The sequence below is a fragment of the Pelobates fuscus genome, chromosome 8 (genome assembly GCF_036172605.1).
Source record: "Pelobates fuscus isolate aPelFus1 chromosome 8, aPelFus1.pri, whole genome shotgun sequence".
In the NCBI taxonomy this organism is placed as follows: domain Eukaryota; kingdom Metazoa; phylum Chordata; class Amphibia; order Anura; family Pelobatidae; genus Pelobates; species Pelobates fuscus.
This window is the reverse complement of record NC_086324.1, coordinates 145,281,468-145,301,797: the sequence shown is the minus strand read 5'-3', so window position 1 is coordinate 145,301,797 and position 20,330 is coordinate 145,281,468. Positions and strand designations below refer to the sequence as shown.

At 41.9% G+C, this 20,330-nt stretch overlaps 1 protein-coding gene across 1 annotated transcript in view; it reads left to right on the top strand.

The window, feature by feature from the left end:
* Positions 1–20,330, top strand: part of PRKAR1B (protein kinase cAMP-dependent type I regulatory subunit beta) — a 219,330-nt gene that overhangs the window by 134,376 nt on the left and 64,624 nt on the right. The window contains exon 7 of the mRNA XM_063430384.1: positions 19,054–19,212. Coding sequence (XP_063286454.1) covers positions 19,054–19,212 — 159 coding nt within the window. The remainder of the gene's footprint in view (positions 1–19,053; positions 19,213–20,330) is intronic.

The window sequence follows — 20,330 nt, the reverse complement described above, 5'->3', positions numbered from 1 at the left end:
TTGTTATGACATCCCCAGCTGAGGGAGTAATTTTAGGGTGCTGGAGAATCACCCTGTTTTGTTAACCCCTTGTCATGTGTCCTTAAGGGGTTAAACCACTTGAAAACAGTTTCATTGTCCCTTAACCACTCCAATAAACAGAAGTGGTTATGGTACTGGGAGCGTCCCTTTAAGTCTGGCAAAGCATAATGGAAGTTGTAGTCGTACAACAGCTGGAGATCATGCCTGACGGCATGACCTACACTTTTGAACTCCAGAGTAGCCAATAAGTAAGTTTAATGCAATATTTAGACACGAAACACGCATTTATTTAATCCTATTTTACCCAAATGTATATTTCTCAATAGATTTTTTTTTTTTCATGCAGCTTGCATGTCAGGACATGTCATCCACATGGCTAAATACAGCCTTGATCACCCTCAACCATTTGAGGTGTGTTGAAAACTACACTTCTAAAAGAGCTGACACTTGGCTAGTTGGTCCTCCCCTAAAAGTCAAAAAAGGCAGTGGGACGTGGCGTACAATGGCCATATGCATGTCAGTGTAGTGCATCATCTGGTTGCAAATGGCAGGCATTGCAGTTCTGCAGGAAATAATGGTCCACGTGTTGGTCTATTTGGAGCATACAATTGGAAAATTTGCGAATGCACGCGTATGTACCTGTTATACATGCAAGGGGAACAAAGGGAAAATATGTTGCAGATGCTGACTGCCTCTTGAGTGTTTATTATGTAACAGCAGCTAATATTTTAGGAAGCAGCATTTACTGGGAAACAAGCCAGCTTCACGTTACAAACGGTAGACGTGATCCAAGATTAACACGTAGCATGTTGAATGTGAAAGTGTTGAAACCTGCCTTTATCACAGAATAGCTTGCTGAGCAGCTCAGCGAGTGCACTGACATGTAAAGCGTATTTAAACTATTCTGATGAAACTTTGGCTAATGTGTTAGAGGTTCTGGAATGTGCCAGGTGAAAATAAATGAGACGAGGTTGGAGAATATCTCTAATAAGGCAATTGTCATTTCCTGTTCTCACATCGTTTATACAAACACAGACTGGTTTCAAGAGCATGAGTAAGGAGGATGTATTGCTGAAAATAATGCTTAGAGCGTCACTGTAGAGGAACATGGATCTGTCTCTTCTCGGAAGTGATAGTTCGTCTTTCAAGAATACCTCAAGGTTAACAATAAATGTATCCAATTCTAACAGTGGAGCGTTCCGCTTTTTGAGGGGATAGATTTAGGGCCCCCCGCTATTTCATTAAAAATAAATGTTACCTATTTTTCCAGCAGTGATATTGTCTTCTCGTATCAGCGGTGGTCTGCTCCTAGGTGGTCATCAAATACTGATGATGTGCGGGCCAGTCTAATGCTTCTCATAGAGAAGAATTGGGGGCTTACAGCGCATACGTAGACACTGATAAAACGATTCTCATAGACAAGCACTGAATCCATTGCTGACGTATGAGAAGCCCGCACTACTGGTTTCAATGCTCGTTCAGAGTGGGCAAGCAAGAAACCCTTGCGGCTGTCTGATTGAGAGCCAGGAGTGTACAACTAAGGACTTTTACAAAAGTGATATGTGGGAGTGGAGTGTCCCTTTAAGTGTTCTTTATGAACTGGGCAGCTGCTATCAGTGTATTGGGCAGGTCCACACATTTTATGTAATGAGTTATGTAAAGTGTTATTGGAGGATAATCATTGGAGCTCATCCTGAACCTGCAATCAGCCTCTCAAAGCTGTTCAGTTCCAGGATCTTGGAAATCATTTTAACTAAGATTTTTTATGTTTGCTTTTTAATGCTTTGTCTATCTAAAGCATTAAAACATAGGGGACATCTTAAATCACTCAGTTACCTGAAGTCATATATTTAATTAACATGACAGTAACAACATAAGGAGAGGAGGGTGAGCAAAGGTGATGTATCCTGTACTGGAGCATTATTGGTGCTCTGGAGTCTAGAGATGGATGTAATAAAATCTATTCAGGTCAAGATGATTGACCTTAAAGAGGCACTGTAAGTACCATAACAACTATAAAGCATTGTTGTGAAAAGGAATTCAAGAGTCACCCTGGCCCCATCACTCGTTAAAGAGAAACTGCTCAATTTTAGCATAACCCACAAGCTAACCAAAAGTTAGCTATTGATTGTGCTAATTTTTTCTATGTTCACTATTGCTTGTGTTATTTTAACTTCACTACCAAACATCTTGTCATTAAAAATTACTAGCATAATATTTATTTGAAGCAAGGCGTGCATAGCAAGAACATATTAACATATAATAAAACAACAATTTTATGTATAGACTGAACGCAGACCTACATATAATTAAAATTACATAACATAAAATAAAATTTGTATTGTTCTTTTATTCGTTCAGCCTTTATAAAAATATTTTGGAAGACTTCTGAGCTGACCAGACGTGGAAAGCCTGAGCTCCTTACTTCTTGCCCTAATTTGGGGTATCATACCTGATATTGGGGCTTCCACGCTAACAATCCTGAGTACCTATGGTCAGGGGACCCCGGGCCAGATGATCGCTGACATACTGGAGCATTTACTTACACAGTGAGCCTGGGATCTCTGCTGCAGCCTACCAGGGACGGGGATGAGGGGGAATCAGCCGTTCCCCCTTGTGCTTCAACCCAGGGCTTGTCTCTGTGGCACTCCTAACTCCCCCGTCTGGACCGGTGGGGGTCATCCCGGTACCCTCAGAACCTACTAGAGCGACTAAATCCGCACTTACCACTCCGACAAGATTGCAAGATGGCGGACGCCTCTCCCTTGCAGCTGCATGCAGAGAGTCCAAAGCAGAATGTCTCCTGCGATCACATGGCGGATTCCTTGCGAAGGCTGGATGCCATCTTTAAGCGCTTCTGGCTCAGTTTGAAGCAACGCATCCTAGCCACCGAGGTAATCAAATGCAAGGGAAACGGGAGAACCAAGCGACAGACAGGGAAGGGAACCACTCAAGGCTGTATCCCAGCTGTGAAAGAACTACCACAAGCATTCCCAGGCTGAGAGCCACAAGGGGCTTACCTGCCCTGCATCGCCCACAACGAAGAAAGATTGCGACACACGACACACTGCGAATGCCACCTCAATCCTAGAACCACCCCCTGCAAGGAATAGACTTGGACTTCTGCAGTACCAAAGTCGGTGGTATACAGATGCCGGCCTTCGAACTGGCCTGGGTCTGGACAGGTCCCCGATCCGGTAAAGAAATCTCGGTGGATGGTATAGCCAGGCTACTATTTACGGGAGTTGGCTAATTCAGAATGGGGACTGCTACATAAGCCTTCGGCCACGTGTTAAAAGCAGCAGAGTTACAAATCAATATGTTTTAATCATTCGTTTTATGCTTTTCATTAGTTCCTTCCCTTTATTATTTAATATTAAGCTACTTGACATTGTAGTAGTATTGTGCTACATGGCCTACTCTCTTACCTGAGGATATAATGAGTGATATTATGCACAGGTTTTAGCAGAGCTACTAGAGCCTATAAAGTCCTGATATGAGCTTGGACATGAACGCCTAACGAATTACTAATTACAAAATTGTGCTCCAAAGTGTCAAAAATTTTCTCTAAAGTGTCCTAATGTTATATATGCTGACTAGCTTGTGGAATACTGTTGGGGCACCTCAAGCCTGCTTGTACACTTACGCACTGCAAAAAAAATATATATATATTTTGGAAATAGAACGTTTTAGACAGCATACAGTGTCCTTTATCTTTACCGTTTATACTCGATTCTGGTAGTGATGTCTATGTATATTTGTTAAACGGTTACTCCAACCTACTTACAGTGTTTTAAAGGAAAAGCAGTGTTTTAAAGGAACACTCCAGGCACCATAACCACAGCAACTCACTTAGTAGTTATGGTGCTAGAAGTACCCTGACAACTCCTTCCCCCATTGTAAGGAGTCAAATCATTTTTTGAAAGGTTTGACTTCCTACCTGGGGTCCGCCAGATGTCACTCCCTGTTTCCTCTATCATCTTCTGAGAGCCAGAAGTTCCTCAGCAGGAACCACCATTTAAACAGTGTTTACTGGAGGGAAAGAACAAGACACTGTAACAAGCTCAGCCAATGATTTTTTTGTCTAAAGATGGACATAATTAATATTGCTAAAGTGAAGCTTTACTGATATCACAAAATAATACCCCCCAACATTGCATCGTCGGTGGACTAGATACAAAAAAGGGGTGGGCCGGTGACCTGAATCACGACACTGGTGCTGGCTTGCTGACATAAATGCAGACCAGGCTTGCTGCCAATCATATATGCCATCCCACTGAGGTCAGTCGATTGTTGCAGTGGTTTCTGCTTGTGTTGCGGTCACCGGCCCGCCGAGCCTCACGGTCGTGCCCGACCGGCACGACCGCTCCGACTACACGAGCTTACCTGCTCGTCGGCGAGCCGGGAACCGCGCGTGTAGTTCTTCCGGGCATCACGCCCGAATCCAATATGGCGCCGACCACGTGGTCGCGTCTATGGATAGCCCCGCCCCCGAGAATTATACTAACGTGTGCGTGACGTCACGACGTCAACGCACACGTACGTTCTGGGGTCAGAGGTCGCCCTCTGACCAATCATAGCTTAGAGAGGGGTATTTAAACCCCTAATTCACCCTAGTACTTTGCCATGTCGTGGTTTCAGTTTCCTGGTTTCCTGAAAGTGCTAGTTTCGTGTTTCTGATTTCCTGGTATCCTGATCCTTGGCGTTTCCCTGGTTATTCTGATCTCTGGTTTCCCTGACTTGGCTTGTCTTATCGGTATTGAGTATTTTCTGGCTTCCTTGACCTCGGCTTTCCCTTTGACCATTCTCTGTCTCTAGCCTATTAGTCCGGCCATTCTAAGGTCCGGTTTACGCTCTGTCCTGTTATTTTTCCTTTTCTGACTTATGTATATGTTTACATAGATTCTGCGTGCTGGACCACATTACTAGTCGTGACATTACGACATGGCCATGGATCCTGCAGAACTATGCAAACATATGATCGCCTGTGAAAATAGGGTGGAGGATATGGACCACAGGTTAGACCAATTTGCTCAGGCATTTCAGACCTTGCTCCAGAGGACTGCCTATTTAGAGGTCCCTCCTGTACCACCTGTGGTTCCGCCACCTGTAGTGGTTCCCGTACCACATAAACCACCGTCCATAACTTTGTCACCGCCCCCTCGTTATGGAGGTGATTCTAAGGAATTTAAAGGTTTTTTAAACCAAATAGAATACCACTTTGAGGCCTCCCCAGGTTCATTCCCAACAGATAGATCTAAAATAGGCTATCTGATGAACCAATTAACTGGAAAAGCCTTGACTTGGGCTAACCCCTTATGGGAAAGTGGTGACGCAATAGCCCGTGATTACAGTACCTTTCTTACGGCCTTTAAGGCTACATTTGAACCTAAAGGCAGGGAGAAGAACGCTGCCAAAGCCCTTATGAGAATCAGGCAAGGCAATCGTTCTGTAGCCGATTATGCAATAGAGTTCAGGACATTAGCGTCTGAGGTTGATTGGACCAATAGCGGTCTGGTGGCTGCTTTCTCTGAAGGTTTAGCTGAGAATATACAAGATGAAACTGCAGCTAGAGACCTTCCGGTTAGTCTTAATGAGTTTATTGCCTACATGATAAACATTGATAACCGGCTCAGAGAGAGAGAGAAAAACAAACAACGTAACAGACGTTCTAATTTGTCCATAGCTCCTCGTTTCTCTAACCCAGTGGTGAGTAGCCAAACGCCTCTTCCAGAACCTGAACCCATGCAATTGGGTAGTGCTAAACTCACTGAGGCAGAGAGACAACACAGACGTAACGAGGGGTTATGTATGTATTGTGGCAAGAAGGGACATCTAAGATCGTCATGCCCGGTTCGGCCGGAAAACTTGCACACCTAAGGCACGTACGGGGACCGACCTTAGGTGTGATGTATATGTCCCCTAAATTGACTAAGAACCGTTTCCTGGTCAAAGTAACCTTATCTTTCGAGAACACTACTGTTCAGTGTGAGGCTATGATTGACTCTGGGGCAGCGGAGAATTTCCTAGACAAAGAGTTCTCTGCTAAACATCTCCTGCCCTTAAGACATAAAGAGAAACCTATAGCAGTCGAGGCCATTGATGGAAGGCCTCTTACCCAGCCTTTCATCACACACGAAACTCTGCCAATCACTGTTTCAGTGGGTATTCTCCACTCTGAAGAAATTACCTTTCAAATCATATCTTCACCTACAGTTCCGATAATACTCGGTTTCCCTTGGCTCCTGAAACACAATCCACGTTTAGATTGGATTGAAGGAGAGATTGTGAGTTGGGGTGAGAGATGCAAAGGTGTTTGCTTTAAGCAAATCCCACAACCTATTGGCACCATTAATGTTCCTGTTACACCTCCCTTGACCACACAAATTCCTCAGCAGTATATGGATTTGAAAGAGGTATTTAACAAGGTCCAGTCAGAAGGGTTACCTCCTCATAGACCTTATGACTGTACTATAAACTTATTACCAGGGACTATGCCTCCCAAGGGAGGAGTCTATGCCTTGTCCCCCCAGGAAAATCTTTGTTTGGAGGAATATATTAAGGATGCTCTCAGAAAGGGTCATATCCGTAGGTCCTCCTCACCAGCCGGGGCTGGATTCTTCTTTGTCTCTAAAAAAGAAGGAGACCTACGCCCTTGTATTGATTATAGGGGTTTGAATAGGATTACCATAAAAAATGCCTACCCTATTCCCCTTATATCAGAGCTATTCGACAGATTAAAGGGAGCTCGAGTCTTTACCAAGCTCGATCTCCGAAGTGCCTACAATCTAGTCAGAATTAAGGACGGTCACGAATGGAAGACCGCATTTAACACCAGAATGGGACATTACGAATACCTGGTTATGCCGTTTGGATTATGTAAAGCTCCAGCGGTATTCCAGGATTTTATCAACGATGTCCTAAGAGAGTACCTTCACATGTTCGTTCTAGTGTATTTGGACGACATTCTCATCTATTCCCCAGACCTAGAGACACATCACGAACATGTGAGAATTGTACTGAAAACCCTGTTACAGAACGGCCTTTACTGTAAACTGGAGAAATGCCAGTTTGACCAAACGGAGATACAATTCCTTGGATACGTTATATCTCCGTCTGGTTTCCAGATGGATCCTCGTAAACTGGAGGCAGTCTTACAGTGGCCATTACCCAAGGGCCTTAAAGCTACTCAACGCTTTATAGGTTTTGCGAATTACTACCGCAAATTCATAAGGGGATTTTCCTCCGTGATTTCCCCTATAACCAATTTAACAAAAAAAGGAGCAAATTGTATATCTTGGCCCAAAGAAGCAAGAGAGGCATTTGAACGATTAAAATCTTTATTTTCCTCAGCACCTGTCCTGACCCATCCTGATCCATCCAAACCATTTATCCTAGAGGTGGATGCATCAGAGACAGGAGTTGGAGCCATTCTGTCTCAAAGAGAGAGTCCTGATACGCCTTTACATCCCTGTGGATTTTACTCTCGCAAACTCACACCTGCAGAGAGGAATTACGACATAGGGAATAGGGAACTTTTGGCCATTGTACTTGCCCTTAAGGAATGGAGGCATCTCTTGGAAGGTTCCAAAGAGCCACTTTTGATCTTTACTGATCATAAGAATTTGGCTTATATTGGGGACGCTAAGAGACTGTCCTCTCGTCAGGCTAGGTGGTCATTGTTCCTCTCCCGATTCAATTTCGTAATTACATACAGACCTGGTACTAAAAACACCAAGGCAGATGCACTTTCTCGGCAGTTTGAGACAGATGAAGTTCCGGAACAGGTGATATATCCTATTGTACCTCCTGAATGCCTCATTGCCACTACAGTTTCCGAAGTGTCTTCTCCACTCTTCTGTGCCATAATAGCAGATCAAACTCAGGCACCTGTGGGAAAACCTCCGGACAAACTGTATGTGTCACCTCAGTTTCAAAAGAAGATACTAGATTTGTTCCATGACAGCCTCACAGCGGGCCATCCTGGAGTCCATAAAACTCTCTCTGCCATCTCCAGGAGATTTTGGTGGCCTGCTCTTAGAAACGATGTCAAAGATTATGTTGGGGCATGTCAAATATGTGCTGTTTCTAAAGTTCCTCCCAGGTCACCTCCTGGACTATTACAACCACTGCCCATACCTAGTGCTCCATGGACCCACTTGGCCATGGATTTCATTGTGGATCTACCCAGTTCAAACGGGTTTAATACAGTCCTTATGGTCATTGATAGATTCACGAAGATGGCACATTTCGTCCCACTTAAAAAATTACCATCTGCTCAAGATCTAGTTCAAATATTCTTGAGAGAGATCTTTCGGTTGCACGGTGTACCCAAAAGCATAGTATCTGACAGAGGTACCCAGTTTGTTTCTAGGTTTTGGCGTTCCTTTTGCAAACAATTGGGCATCGAACTCTCCTTTTCGTCAGCATATCACCCTCAAACAAATGGAGCAGCAGAGAGGGCGAATCAGTCTTTAGAAGCCTATTTACGTTGCTTTATAAATGCCAATCAATCTAACTGGTACGAGCTCTTACCCATGGCTGAGTTCGCCAGAAACAACGCCACTCATGAATCTTCTAATCACAGTCCATTCTTTGTTAATCAGGGTTATCACCCCACTGTTTTTCCTTCTGCATTCTCAGACACAGAAATCCCCGCTTTGAACACCCGTTTAGATTCGATTCATGATACTTGGGATTCCGTCCATTCAGCTCTGCAAAAAGCCTCATTACGAGCGAAGGTCCAAGCTGACAAGAAACGGGGCGCTAATCCTGTCTATATTCCAGGTGACAGGGTGTGGCTCTCCACAAGACATATCAAGCTTAAGGTCCCGTCCATGAAATTTGCCCCTCGGTACATTGGTCCCTTTCGAGTTACCCAACGTATTAATCCAGTGACCTATACTTTGGCACTACCGGCTCACATGAGAATAGCGAATACTTTCCATGTGTCTCTGCTCAAGCCCCTTACTTGCAATCGCTACACAAGGGTATCCACTCCTCCTCTTGGTAGTGGGTGATCAAGAGGAATACGAAGTCCGTTCTATCATGGACTCCAAATTATCCAGAGGTGTCTTGTCCTATCTCGTTGACTGGAAGGGTTATGGTCCCGAGGAACGTTGTTGGGTTCCTGCTGACTGGGTCCATGCGCCCCGTCTTATCCGGTCATTTCACAACCGCTTTCCTCTTAAGCCGGGTCCTTCCCGCTCGGTGCGCGGTCTTCGAGTGGGGGGTACTGTTGCGGTCACCGGCCCGCCGAGCCTCACGGTCGTGCCCGACCGGCACGACCGCTCCGACTACACGAGCTTACCTGCTCGTCGGCGAGCCGGGAACCGCGCGTGTAGTTCTTCCGGGCATCACGCCCGAATCCAATATGGCGCCGACCACGTGGTCGCGTCTATGGATAGCCCCGCCCCCGAGAATTATACTAACGTGTGCGTGACGTTACGACGTCAACGCACACGTACGTTCTGGGGTCAGAGGTCGCCCTCTGACCAATCATAGCTTAGAGAGGGGTATTTAAACCCCTAATTCACCCTAGTACTTTGCCATGTCGTGGTTTCAGTTTCCTGGTTTCCTGAAAGTGCTAGTTTCGTGTTTCTGATTTCCTGGTATCCTGATCCTTGGCGTTTCCCTGGTTATTCTGATCTCTGGTTTCCCTGACTTGGCTTGTCTTATCGGTATTGAGTATTTTCTGGCTTCCTTGACCTCGGCTTTCCCTTTGACCATTCTCTGTCTCTAGCGTATTAGTCCGGCCATTCTAAGGTCCGGTTTACGCTCTGTCCTGTTATTTTTCCTTTTCTGACTTATGTATATGTTTACATAGATTCTGCGTGCTGGACCACATTACTAGTCGTGACAGCTTGTTCCTAGTGCCCTTAGCATAGTGTGCTTGTGCCATGCTATTTAGGGACAGTTTCCTGGTATCCCCAAAAGTGGGACACCAGGGAACAAACCCAGGACGTGACCCTAAAATTGTGACTCTTGATGATTGGGAGACCTACAAAAAACAAGCCCAGACAAGCCCATGGGGCCCAGGAAAGTGTCAAACTTTTCAAAACACACTGTGTAATGGTTATAGTGTTTAGAGTGCCATATTAAATCCACATTTGAAAATAAAATTATGTCACATTCCCTTATCTGTTAGAAAAGGCAGATTTCCTGGACTAACAAAATTAAAAATACCTAAGAGCCATATCTTTTCTAGATAGATCGATACTACTCTGGATGTCTCTTTTTGTATATGCCAAAATGAATTATTCCAGTTTCCAAATGTGTTTGGTGAAGTGTTGCCCTTGTAAGGAGTTAGTGGCAGATTTAAATTTTTTAGCATCCACTTGAAAGAAGCACTTGTCGGGACCCAGATGTGCAGTATTGCTGTTGGATTGCTGTGGTTAGTGTATTATTTACATATATTAAGCCGCGTAATTCTGCCACACGTTTGTTTTCATCCGATGACCTCAGATATGTATCCAGCCACATGAAATGCCTCTAAAGCAGAAGACGTTTGGGTGAATACCACTTAACTTTCCGTCCGCAGCAATTTTTGCATTTTGCATGTGTGCGTTAGGCAGCATTCCGGCCGGCGTGTGTTAGAATGACACAAACAGTTTACTGTGGGTAGACATGCAGAGGGCTGAGTAGCAGAACCTGTGTTGAAGGCACATCAAAGTGGCTGCTGTTTTGCTACAAAGCACATTTGAGGTTAGGAGGAGTGGGCATGTCAGTCAGGAAGCTCTAATGATTGTCTTTCAAAAATTATTCATGACTTTGATGTGGGTTACCACAAAAAAAAAGAGGGGGCTCTGCGACACGGCCTTCGCAAACACACACGGATACTGTGTGTATTTAGGACTGAAAACATGAGAAATGCTGAATGTTGGCCAGATGTACGAGTATTCTCGTCTCCATTGTACATATCTTTATAAGTTGGTCAATTCTTGCCATTGCTCTGATCAGGAAGTAAAATGAAAGTTATTATTGTCCCATTTGTATACTCATATGTCTGTTTGCAGAGCTTTTGTAGTCTCTGTTTTTTGTTACAGTTCATTTCCTAGGCTTTCCTTAAACTAAAAGAGTAATCCAGAAGTGGACCGCGTGTTCACTGTGTCTAGTGAGGTATCAGCAACACCTCGATGACGAGGCCCCAAGAAGGCCGAAATGATTGTATGAGGTTGATGTATCTCTCATGTAGGAAAACCTGCCAGAATTTCTGATCAGACTGCTTTTTATGGGGGAATCAGTTTGATGTACAAATGGTATAGGTTCTCTTTGTAATGCCACAGGTGAGTAAAAACATTTTTGAGTCCCGAGCAGGGACTATGGAGGTTTCCCTGAGCTTTTGCCTGTCCTCAGAGCTCTCATACTCTGTGTTTTTATTGCAATACTTTCATATCACTGGGTTGGATGCATATTACTGACAAGTACGAGAAATCATTTGGGAAATAATGTAGCAGGTGGGATGAAGGTCACAGAAAACTAGCCAGGGCTCTGTGTTCTAGAACTAGTGACTTGGAAGCCCTCCTGCCCCTTTCCATTAAGTACGAGAATAAGGTTAATTAGTGGGCTCAGGAGAGATACACAGTAGTTGGGGAGTTGACAGATTTGGTATAACTGTTTCAGTTTTATCATGATTTACTGACTAAACAGCTACATGTGGCGATTGGAGAAGCTAAATAGTTGTAAAGTAGTCTAGACTTTTTTGTGATCAGCAGAAAAATGATCACTGTTTCCAAAATGTTGTTTTAAATTGACTTTGCACAATTTCGTATTAAAATAGGCTATATGTTAACGCTGATGTTTTTAAACTGTTAAACGGCAACCACTCTAGTATTATTACTAATAACAAATAAATTATTTAAATAAATAAAATAATGAAACTATTAAAAGCTTTCTTTTCCTGATGATTCCAGAAAAAGTTCTTTAAAAGTGGTGTGTTTTATTGCTTCATGTAATGTGCCTGTGCTGCTTTTAGGGAAATAGCATTCAAATGTTAGCGATTCTTCATTGCCATGTACATATGGATCTATACTCAGCTGTTTTGCAGGGATGCCTGTCCACACCGCATACATGTTCAGTTGGTTTACATGCCCCCTTTCTGATTACCAACCATCACCATCACGCCTGGCTTCACTCTCACACCCATCTGTGGCCCTGCCTCCCCGGTAGAAATTTATAAAGTCCAGTATTAGGAGATATGAGTAATCAAATCAAATGGATATTAAAAATGAATAATTATTTTAATAATCAAAAACCCTTGAAAATAAACAAAGACAGGTAGTGAGATTTAATGCACTATTAGCCTCTTCACTTCTTATTGCCCCTCTCTGTATATACGGACATCTGCGAAGTGCACAGACCATCCTCTGGCTCCAAAGACCCTGCTTTGATCTCAAGTACCTTATACAAGACTTTTGGAACTATATACATATATACCCACATTGTTGTACTATGTCTTTCTGTATTTAATTTAGCTTCTTTTTTGTCTCAGTATTATTACTATTATTACTTCTACTTTCTTTATTATTTTATTTTATTAGGCAAATCCTCATTCATTACCCTAAATAATTATATGGTTAGAGTTTTTTGCCTAAAGTCTTTCATTCTCTCCCATGACTCGTTGGACCTTTACCCAAATAGGGGAGGTAGGTGCAATGTGAAGGTTGTCCTTCAGCACTCTCATGTTAGAATTCTGACGTCATCTTCACCATACTAGCCGGTGAAATAGCTCAGTGGGCTAATGCATCATCAGCAGAATCTGTTCTAAAACTTGGGTCGCAGGTTCAAGTCCCGGCAGGGTTGACTCAGCCCTTCATCCTTCTGAGGTAGATAAACTGAGTACCATTAAATTGGCTAATAGTAACAATGATGTTGGGCTAAGGTAACATCATCCCCAGGATGTACTTGGAAACCAGAGTAAAATGTACCTTTTCTGGTTAAATACTTTGTTATTATTATTATCTAAATAGCAAATTATTTCTTCCTACTCTATGTGGGAGGTTGTTTCTGCCTCTAATGCCTGTGGTCAGTTTGGGTTAGAAATTCCAGGAGGTCCAGACCCTGGAGACCAATTCACATCTTGTCAAGTTCTTTAAATGTGTCTTAGTTTGGGAATGTATTTTTTATGAACTTCTATAAGACTAGAGTGGGAAGGAAATATCCACTGACTCATTTGATCTTCTTCCAAAAGCAGTGTCGCAAGGCAGCTTTCTGAATGACACATGGCTCCTAGCTTCAAGTCAAAACTGACAACGTAGACCTCAGACAGCCTTTGTGTTTCATTTGACAGAAGCACAATGGCTTCTCCTTGCCCAAAACAACTCTCTCTCATTTCTTAAATGTCATTTTTTTTCACTGTCTGTTAGCCACTCAAAAAGTTGGAATTACCGGTGTAACAGCTAACCAGGTAGTGAGAGGGTATCAGCCGTTGTAGACGTCCTTTTTCCCGGCAAGTTGCTGTATAGTAATGAAGCTGGTTATTCCCATCCACAAGATCCAAGAGGAGAGTCAGGTTCAGCTGTTAAAAAGTAAAGTAATAATGCAGTAAAAAGAATCCCCTTTCAAGAACGAGACGAGGCTACGTTTTGAAGGGTCAAGAAGAACTGAGTGCTGGCACACCCAGCCTGGTTTTTATTACGGTCTTGCACATACAGAACACACCCACGGGGAGGTATAAAGTAACCAATCAAATAACAGTACAACCCACACATTCCCTCCCCTCAGATAAACAGTTAACACAATTAGTATACACACATTTTTACCCGAGTTTTGGATGTACCCCAAATACTTGGAGTATTCAGATAGCCCTAATCTGGGGGAACCACATATTTAAAAATCAGCCCATTTGGATAAAGGGTTCGGGAGTTATGGTACTTTAAAGTTCTGACCGACCGCACAGGCACACTAGCCGAAAATAGTTCCATAAGTTTTGGCCTTGCGGTCGGTCCTCGTTCGTGTGGTGAAAAGGCACGAAAATCCTGCCATCCGTGAGTTTCCTGATGGTAGCTACAATCCTTGTATGTGGTATAGTCTTTTTACCGAACGGCAGCACGGTCGGTAGTTCCAGCACAAATTTACGGTGTTCTGGAGGTCTCAGCGGTGTTCGCTTACTCGAGTGTCCGATTTTGGTTCCAGACACTCAACGACAAATCACCGCTGTTCGTGAACTAAGATGACCGCGAACACGTGTAAAAGTCCCGAAATGGCGGCCACCTAGTAACTGGAACAAAGAGTTTGTGCGTTTCACACGAATGGTAAGTGCCGACCTGGGAGGTAAAATACCACATAATTAACTAGCAGGGTGGTCCGGTGTTCGGTAGTTTGTGTTCGTTCTCATACATGCTGAATCTCTACCGTATGGATTGCACAAAATAGACGAAAGTGTTTAAATGTCCCGAACAGGGTTAGAAGTAATTCACATGAACCAGGTAAGCACATTCCATTGTGGTTATAGTCTCTGTTAATGTGCATGTACCTGGTTAGTGGTTAAAGGGCTGGTTTAGCAATAAATGTTCCCAGGCAAAGGTAAGGTTCTGTTACAACCGGTATGTGTCAAAGCCCGAGGCATCTTCCCTGTTTTTTAAACTATTTGTTGCTCGGTGTGTGATTACGTTTGGTGGCTGTTTATTTCTGTGCTTCCTTATTTCCTCTTAGTAAAGTTTCTCGGCCCCTAAGTATCTGTTGGAACCAAAGGACTTTACTCCGCTCCCTTAGGTTTTTTTTTTTTTTTTTGCTAAAGACAGTTTAATAATTTTCTAAAGCAATGATCCTGTTTTGAATAGAAGCCTTTATCGCTTCTCTGTATATGGGAAACTTACATCACGTCATGTATAAATTATCTACAGAATGCAGTAATGCAGTAATGCTGAATTGAAAAGGATTGTAAAAAAAATATGTATTTTATACATGTTGCTGTATAATATATCATCATTATAAGGTAATAAGAGGTATATAGTGGTATATAGTGGTATATACTGTCATTATAGCACAATTACCATTCAATGTGGTTTCCAATGAAGTAGACATTTGCAGCTTGGCTTACAAAGCACTCCGGCCCTCTGGCTTTTGAAAGTGTATCCCTTAACCTTTACTCGTTTACAGTGGAGAGACTTTTGACTGTAACACCCATCATTCTCTGCCAGGTAAATGATGGGATTTGCAGCTCATGGCTTCTTGACTGTGGGTTCTGTCTAAATACTACGGATTACTCTTGACCCTGTGTATTGTCGTAAGTAATGCATAGCCCTAAGTATTCCATCTCCCTAGCAACGCATTAAAACAACTTATGAACAGTTTAATGAACCGTTTGTGGACATTGTTTGCCCTCATTATGTGTTTTTCTGTTTCACATGGACCATCTCTTAACACACATTCTAAAACCTACGAGTTATCTAACCTATGTAATGTGACTTTTTAAATCAATCTACAGATTGTAATCTATTCATCTACCTCACCGTGATATCATTTAATATATGAACTAGTGGTTATGAAGCCACCTGGCAAGTTCAAGACTAGGGATTTCTTTTCTCTCGTACAAGTTTGTAAGAATTATGTTTAGTACTTTCTGAAACTTGTTGCTTAACCGAACACTATAGTGTCAAGAATACAAACATGTATTCCTGACACTGTAGTGTTAAACTAACAATTTAGGATCGTGGCCCGCCTTGGATCGCTTGAGCAAGTGTTTTGCTCACTTTTTCTCCCGCACCAATCTCGATGTGGTTGGCTCTGCCTCCATGACTTAGAGATCATCAATCTTGATGATCTCAGCCAATACAATACTTTCCCATTGGGAGGCCCATCAGTATCTCCTCATAGAGATGTACATAACATACAGGGATATAATTTCTAATTAGTGGGTTAATAGCTGCTTGATCCAAGGTGACATCTGACTGCTATTTTGGGGTCAAGAAGGAATTTCTTCCTAGTTTGTGGCAAAATTGGAAGCGCTTCAGACTAGGTTTTTTGCCTTCTTTTGGATCAACAGCAACAACATATGTGAGGAAGGCTGAACTTGATGGACGCAAGTCTCTTTTCAGCTATGTAACTATGTAACTATGTATTGAATCAATGTATCTCTACAGGGAAAGTTCAGTGTCTTCATCCAGGATGTGGAGGTGCTGCACGTAGGTCCTGCATACTGTGCAACACTGACCCAGGAAGCAATTCTACTGGTCGTCTGAGTGACTGCCACTAGAGGTGTTACAGGGCACCAATGTAAACACTGCCTTTTCTCTGAAAAGGCACTGTTTACATTGAAAAACCTGCAGGAACAAGCTATAGACACCAGAACCGGTACATTAAGTGGTAGGTTCTGGTGGATATAGTGTCCCTTTAATAATTGGTAATCTCTGTAGGACCTCTGGATAATGACACCGTGTAACAACTTTTAAATAAATAAACAAATTACAGAAAATGTCAGTACAAACTTTATTATGTAATGGTCACTAGTATATCACACATTTGCACAAGTGGGATTATCTGACAATTCACAGAAAGTTATATGCAAATAAAAAAAGTACTGGAAAGTTGTCTAGTCCATAAAGTTTGATTTGGCCAGAATGGACTCAGCCTAAAATATGTCCTTCTGGGTATTCATTAAATATAACGAGGGTTCAGACCTTTTCCATCTTGCCAGATGCACTCGGCTTTCTCCCACTGCTGTTTGGACACAGCTGAAGGGCGACTGCCTTGCATGCTGTCCCCATTAGATCTAGAGAGAAACATGCCGAACACAAGCGACGGGTGTTCGAATTACTCACTAATCGATTTACAATGTTCAAATTTGCAGGACCATGAAAAGGTCCAATTAATGCTGAACTGTACCGTTACGAGTTCTCACCATCTCACCACCTCACTCGGTATCTCAATTGTTAGGAAATTGTACCCACAATTTTATTACGGGGAAAAATAGAAAAATATATATTTTTTGCCTTTAAGGTAATTTAGACACAAGTTTGCTAAGCTACATGAGCCAATATTGAGTTTAGCGATAAGCAGTTTATTGCACCTTTAACTCTGATCTAAGTTGTATTCCTCACTTTTAATGAAACACAATCACCCACGCTCTCACAGGTGGTCCAAGCGTTGCTGATTTTTCCAACACATTATGAAGGTTATTGGGTTAAAACATGATGATATGCTTGATGGAACAGCCATGCCGTAACATGATGTGATCCTAAAGAAATGGCCAACTGTGCAGAATGTGGATTTGGTCTATTTATAAACAGAGTTTTTGGTGATGTATAATTACATTTGGCTTCCACCCCTAAGGGAGCATTTCACAGTGTCATTAGGTCATTAATAGCTTTATGGTTTTCAGCATTAATATTTCAAATAATTGTATTGCATAAAGGTAAAATTGTGGCAATGTAAATTGGGCATATCTTCTAAAATTGCCTTTGTAACATTGCATAGCACTTTAAAAAAAACTTTCCTTACCGCGTGCACGTGTGTGTGTGTGTGTGAGTGAGTGTGTGTGTATTTTTAAAAAACTTCCCTTACCGCGTGCACGTGTGTGTATTTTTTTTTAAACTTTCCTTACCGCGCGCCTGTGTGTGTGTGTATTTTTTTAAAACTTCCCTTACCGCGCGCACATGTGTGTGTATTTTTAACTCTTTAAGTATAGACATGAGTACAACGAGATATCAAATGATCCGTGTACATATTACAACACAGTACTGTAATACGCACCCCTGATTCACAATTTTTAGTGCTCCAAAAAAAGAAATCAAATGCAAAAATAAATAAATAGATAAAAAATATTACAAACTTTAAAAGAGAAGAGAGTGCGAGAAAGATAAAGTAGTCACCCGCTGTGGATAATTATACTGGAAAGTAAACGGTATATAGTTAAAGCCGTACTCTTATCATGGGTCCCATGTTTTATAGAAGGATGGGAGTGAGTTGGTGTTGTTGATCTTAGCCTACACCTACCGGATCTACCTTATATGTTTTCACATCAATTTCTGAATTTTGAATCTTGGCAAGTAATCAGCTCAACTCAAAAGATCCTAGCTTCTGACTGGTTAGTGACAACAGAGTCTCTAATCTGGCTTACTTATCATCAGTAATTCAGCTTAGTAGCTTAAGAATTAAAAATATTTAATAGGTTTTAAACATTATGATGCAAGTCCAAGGTGGACAAAGTCTCACTGGAAAAAAAAAACATGTTCATATGATAACTACAGCATCATTTACTGTAAACTCATCATGTGAAAATCAGAGAACTGTTTAAAGGTATTATTTTCAGGTGATCAAGACACTACATATTATTTTATTAAGTAGCTGTTCATTTGCAATGCACCAGGTTAGCTTCTTGCGTGACAGTATTTAAGCACCATACGTGACGTGTACAGGAATTATTTTAAGTAAGAACCATCAGGTACTATATACAAATAAACACATGACACCTTGTTCCTTAAGAGCTTTTCCCATGAGACTATAAAAATATGTGTCTGGAAGGCAAACTATTTGGGAGTTAATCGGTTCAGAGAAGAAAAAAAAAAGAAATATGATGGTGTGAAAAAAGACGAGATTCATTAAAGGCTATCTTAGTGTTTTTCTTCCCAATTCACACAATGCACAGGTTTGCTCTCTCCCCCCAACTCCGACCCTCATTATCGTTATCAACAAGTCTCTTTCTTTTAAGGGTTGACAGTTGTAATAAAAGGTCAGAGTTGTGACAGTTCTGCTTGTCGATTCTGTGAGTGTTCTAATCCAGAAGGTGTATGTGTGTGGGGGACTGAGACCAAACAACCACGGGAGCTCAAAAATTCTCAGTGATAAATTCACCTATTGTGTTTAAGCAACAGGTCCTGTAACACTATCCTCAAAGCAAGTTTGTCAACCTTTTGTGACCAAGTGCGGAAACCATTACGGCCTATTGTTTGAGCTTCTATTCTTTCTTCTTCGATTCATTAGAAAGGAGATTATTAATAGGTTTAGAGATAACTGGGAGCATATGCCAAAAGCAAACAGTTTCCTGCTACTAAATCTTATTTTTCTTTTGTATTCTGTCGTTCTTTTGCCCAGGTCTATGTCAATGGCGAATGGGTGACCAGCATTGGAGAAGGAGGTAGCTTTGGAGAACTTGCATTAATCTATGGAACTCCAAGAGCTGCAACTGTCAAGGCCAAGACAGATCTCAAACTGTGGGGCATTGACCGGGACAGCTACAGAAGGATACTAATGGTGAGTCGGGTTTAAAGAAGATCTGTGACAATTCTGAAAATTGCACCATTAAATACATTGAACAAAACATTATTTATCACCTATATTTTGTGTTAACCTTTGTCATTGGAGGTTTTATTTAAAATTTGTATTAAAGATTTAGCAAATTACATCACAATCCAGTTCAAACAAGGCACAGCCATGGTAGACAACGAGAAGGAGAAATAGAAACGTTATTTTATATCTCCTTGTGTCTGTATGCTCTCTCTGTGCTGACTAACCGGTGCTGAGGACAGAAACTGAGAGTAAGGCAAGATGGAGGCACCCAAGTACAGGATAAAGAGGTGTGGATATCTACATTTATTTTATTTTGCACACCTCACAAATAATTATTTGTCAAATATATGGAAAACTAAAAATATTATTAAAAATCCCAGGGAGGGAAAGCTCACTTTTTACATGTTCTGATAGCCGCAATTGTGCTTTATTTGTGTTCATCATTCTGAATTTACGACAGTGCCAAAAACTCCCCTGATGACAAAAAGTCAAAGTAAGACTTTTGATATGCAACAAACTTATACATAAAAAAAATCTTGACTGTTTTGAAGAGCTAAAGAGACTCTTTCAAGACAACACTGGGAGGTCCAAACAAAATTGGGGACAGTTAACTAAACAGTGAGCTGTGTACTGACAGTTTATAGGACAAACTTTTTTTTTGTACTGGATTTTGCAGGTGAATTGTCAACACATTGTTTTCTGGATATAAGCCTCTACGTGCTTCAGTGGAAATAAATAACTAAAAAGGAAGTGATACCGGAGAAACTGACGGAAGCCAAGCACAGAGAGATGGACACAGGTTTCTTCAGGAAGGAAGAGATTCTTTATTGGATCACCGATCGGGACTCAGAGGGACTAGCGTCACCAAAATACAGCAAAGTCTGAGTACTGAATACATAGAGTACATTCCTTATATAGCACTGTAGCTCCTCCCACAATTAACTACACCCACACATACCCTTAACCTATTTAATAAATAGAGTCTAAACTCATCCATCCGGTCTAACCACGTGGCTCATCTGATACAAAGGAGAGGGACGCGTAATTCCAGTTCTTACATTCCTGCACCTGGTCAGTACAGT